General features: G+C 47.2%; 2 protein-coding genes across 2 annotated transcripts in view; one reads left to right on the top strand and one right to left on the bottom strand.

Moving 5' to 3' along the window:
- The window catches only part of CRCP (CGRP receptor component), a 51,082-nt gene extending 49,436 nt beyond the window's left edge, over nt 1–1,646 (bottom strand). Inside the window, exon 1 of the mRNA XM_021416030.1 lies at nt 811–1,646. Within this exon, the coding sequence (XP_021271705.1) occupies nt 811–835 (25 nt within the window). The 5' untranslated portion in view covers nt 836–1,646. The remainder of the gene's footprint in view (nt 1–810) is intronic.
- Nucleotides 1–2,227, top strand: part of ASL (argininosuccinate lyase) — a 19,089-nt gene extending 16,862 nt beyond the window's left edge. The window contains exons 8-11 of the mRNA XM_021416026.1: nt 586–663; nt 1,101–1,153; nt 1,584–1,646; nt 1,864–2,227. Of these exons, the coding sequence (XP_021271701.1) occupies nt 586–663; nt 1,101–1,153; nt 1,584–1,646; nt 1,864–1,982 (313 nt within the window). The 3' untranslated portion in view covers nt 1,983–2,227. The remainder of the gene's footprint in view (nt 1–585; nt 664–1,100; nt 1,154–1,583; nt 1,647–1,863) is intronic.

Raw genomic sequence — 2,338 nt, 5'->3', positions numbered from 1 at the left:
ACAACAGGCCCTCTTTCTTCACAATCAGCTTCAGGGAGACATTCCTCTTCCCCTAATGTATTATGGAGATATAAGGAGAGGAAGGCATAGCGCAACACAGGCTAAAGATGTTCTCATGACCTTGCCAGGAAACCTGAGAGTTTACCTGCCACTGCTCTTTGCTGCTCACCTCTTCCTCTCTTTCCATATACAGAGAAATTGATGTTATCATGCCTGGCTACACTCACCTGCAGAAAGCTCTGCCCATCAGATGGAGCCAGTTCCTGCTCAGGTAAGCACCTTTCACACTGGGCTCTAGGAAGGGAAGCTTTCTCCATTCTTGGAGCCCTGCTCAGATGGGCCTAGAATGTATCACTCTGTGATGGGACAGCTGAGGGAGACACAGCAGAGCTAACCCTAGAGCTGCCACAAGCACTCCTCAGTCCAGTGCTACTTGGCTTTTAATAACCAGGATCCTAAATTATTGAGTGGGTGGTGGAGACCAACTCTCAGCATGCCCCATCCTTTGGCCATTATGGCCGTTACCTCTTGGCTCATGGAACATTTTTTAGCTTCATCTGCTTTCTCTCTCACGTCCCCTCCCAGCCATGCTGTTGCCCTGATCCGTGATTCTGAGCGCCTGGGAGAGGTGAAGAAAAGGATGAATGTCCTGCCTCTGGGAAGGTAATGTCTACTTTCTGTGTAATCCCTAGGCATCACTTTGCTCAATGAAATGACTAAGAGGCAGATCACTGCATCCTCTGAACCACTGGTAGTTTGTATGCTACACACACTGCAGAGTTTCAAGATCACAAGCCTTGCTTCACTCACCAAAGAAAAGTGCCATGACTGACATACCCTCCAAAGAGATGCTCTTCTCTCTTCTCTTTGAAATCAAGAACTACCAGGCTTTCATCAAACAAACCTTCTTCTCTGGAAGAGAACTTCTGGTTTAGTTGAGAGTTCAGTTTGCTGAGCCTCAGACCATGCTTCAGGGAGCAGTGTGACGCCAGAATCTCTTGAAGGGAGAGAGAGGTGTCACCCCTCATTGCTCGAGATCACCTCTTGTTGGACCGTGCAAGATATCATGCATGACTTCTGTTTCTTTTTTTCCCTGGCAGCGGTGCTCTGGCTGGCAACCCACTGGAAATTGATAGAGAGCTTCTACGCAGTGGTAAATGTCTCCCTGACTGAGTAGCACAAGTCTGATTATAATATCTGGGAATAAGAGAAACACTGACACACTGTCGTAATGCTACTTTGAGATATAATGCAGCATCTTAACATGGGCAGGGAGGGTATCAAATACAAAACTAGAATATCATCTGATGACCAGGGGCACAGGTGGCAAGCAGCTCCCAAGGAACTGGAAAGCTGTAAGACTTTCTAACAAATTAAGAAAGCTTATGCCTGTATGGTAGGAGCATAAAATAAATTGAACCACTTCTGCTACAAACTGGCCACCTGGGACAAGTAACAAAGCCTCAACACAGCTTATTTGTGTTCCTGGGACTACAATAGGGCTCGCAGTCACCTGGTGGGGCAACCTGCAGACTTCAAGTTAGGCTAAACACGACCTCTTCTGTCCACCACTTCCCTTACAGAACTGGACTTTGCTTCCATCAGCCTGAACAGCATGGATGCCATCAGTGAGAGAGACTTTGTGGGTAAGCACAACTCCACCATTCTTTCCTCCACCATGTTAGAAGCAGACACCAGACACCTGCTCAGTTAACCTAATTTAAAGAGGGGCCTGAAATCCCTCACTGGGAAGTAATTGAACAGAAAAGCTTTGCATGTATCTAAGCTCCAGTCAGGGCTCCCTGGGTTGTCAAACACAAACAAACACCCTTTTCACCTCCTGCTTTTCTGCCTTTTCTGCAGTGGAATTACTCTCTGTTGCCACCCTGCTGATGATCCACCTTAGCAAGTTGGCCGAAGATCTCATCATCTTCAGCACCACTGAATTTGGCTTTGTGACCCTCTCTGATGCCTATAGGTAGGTGCCTGGTCACTGGGTAAACAGCCATTTGCCTCAATCTCTCCTCCTCTATTATCCCCTCCTGAGAGAATAAGGAAGTGGGTGTCCCTGCTGCACAAGGTTGACACATAAATCAACTCTCCAGAGGATGAAAAGCCTGAAAGAAAGGCAGTCCTAGGGTGAAAATTTCTCTTTAAGGATCACTGATTCTAATTCTGGCAACTCAACCTCATCTGAATTCACTGGTCACTCTTCCCCACCACATGCTGGCAGAAATATGCTATAAAAGAGCAGGCACAGAGAACTTCCTTCTCTGCTGGGAATTCCTGCCAAAGCCCTTCCCAGAACAGCCAGGGCTTGCAGTACTAACAGACTTCC

The sequence above is a fragment of the Numida meleagris genome, chromosome 18 (genome assembly GCF_002078875.1).
Source record: "Numida meleagris isolate 19003 breed g44 Domestic line chromosome 18, NumMel1.0, whole genome shotgun sequence".
In the NCBI taxonomy this organism is placed as follows: Eukaryota; Metazoa; Chordata; class Aves; order Galliformes; family Numididae; genus Numida; species Numida meleagris.
This window is presented reverse-complemented; position numbering and strand designations above follow the sequence as displayed.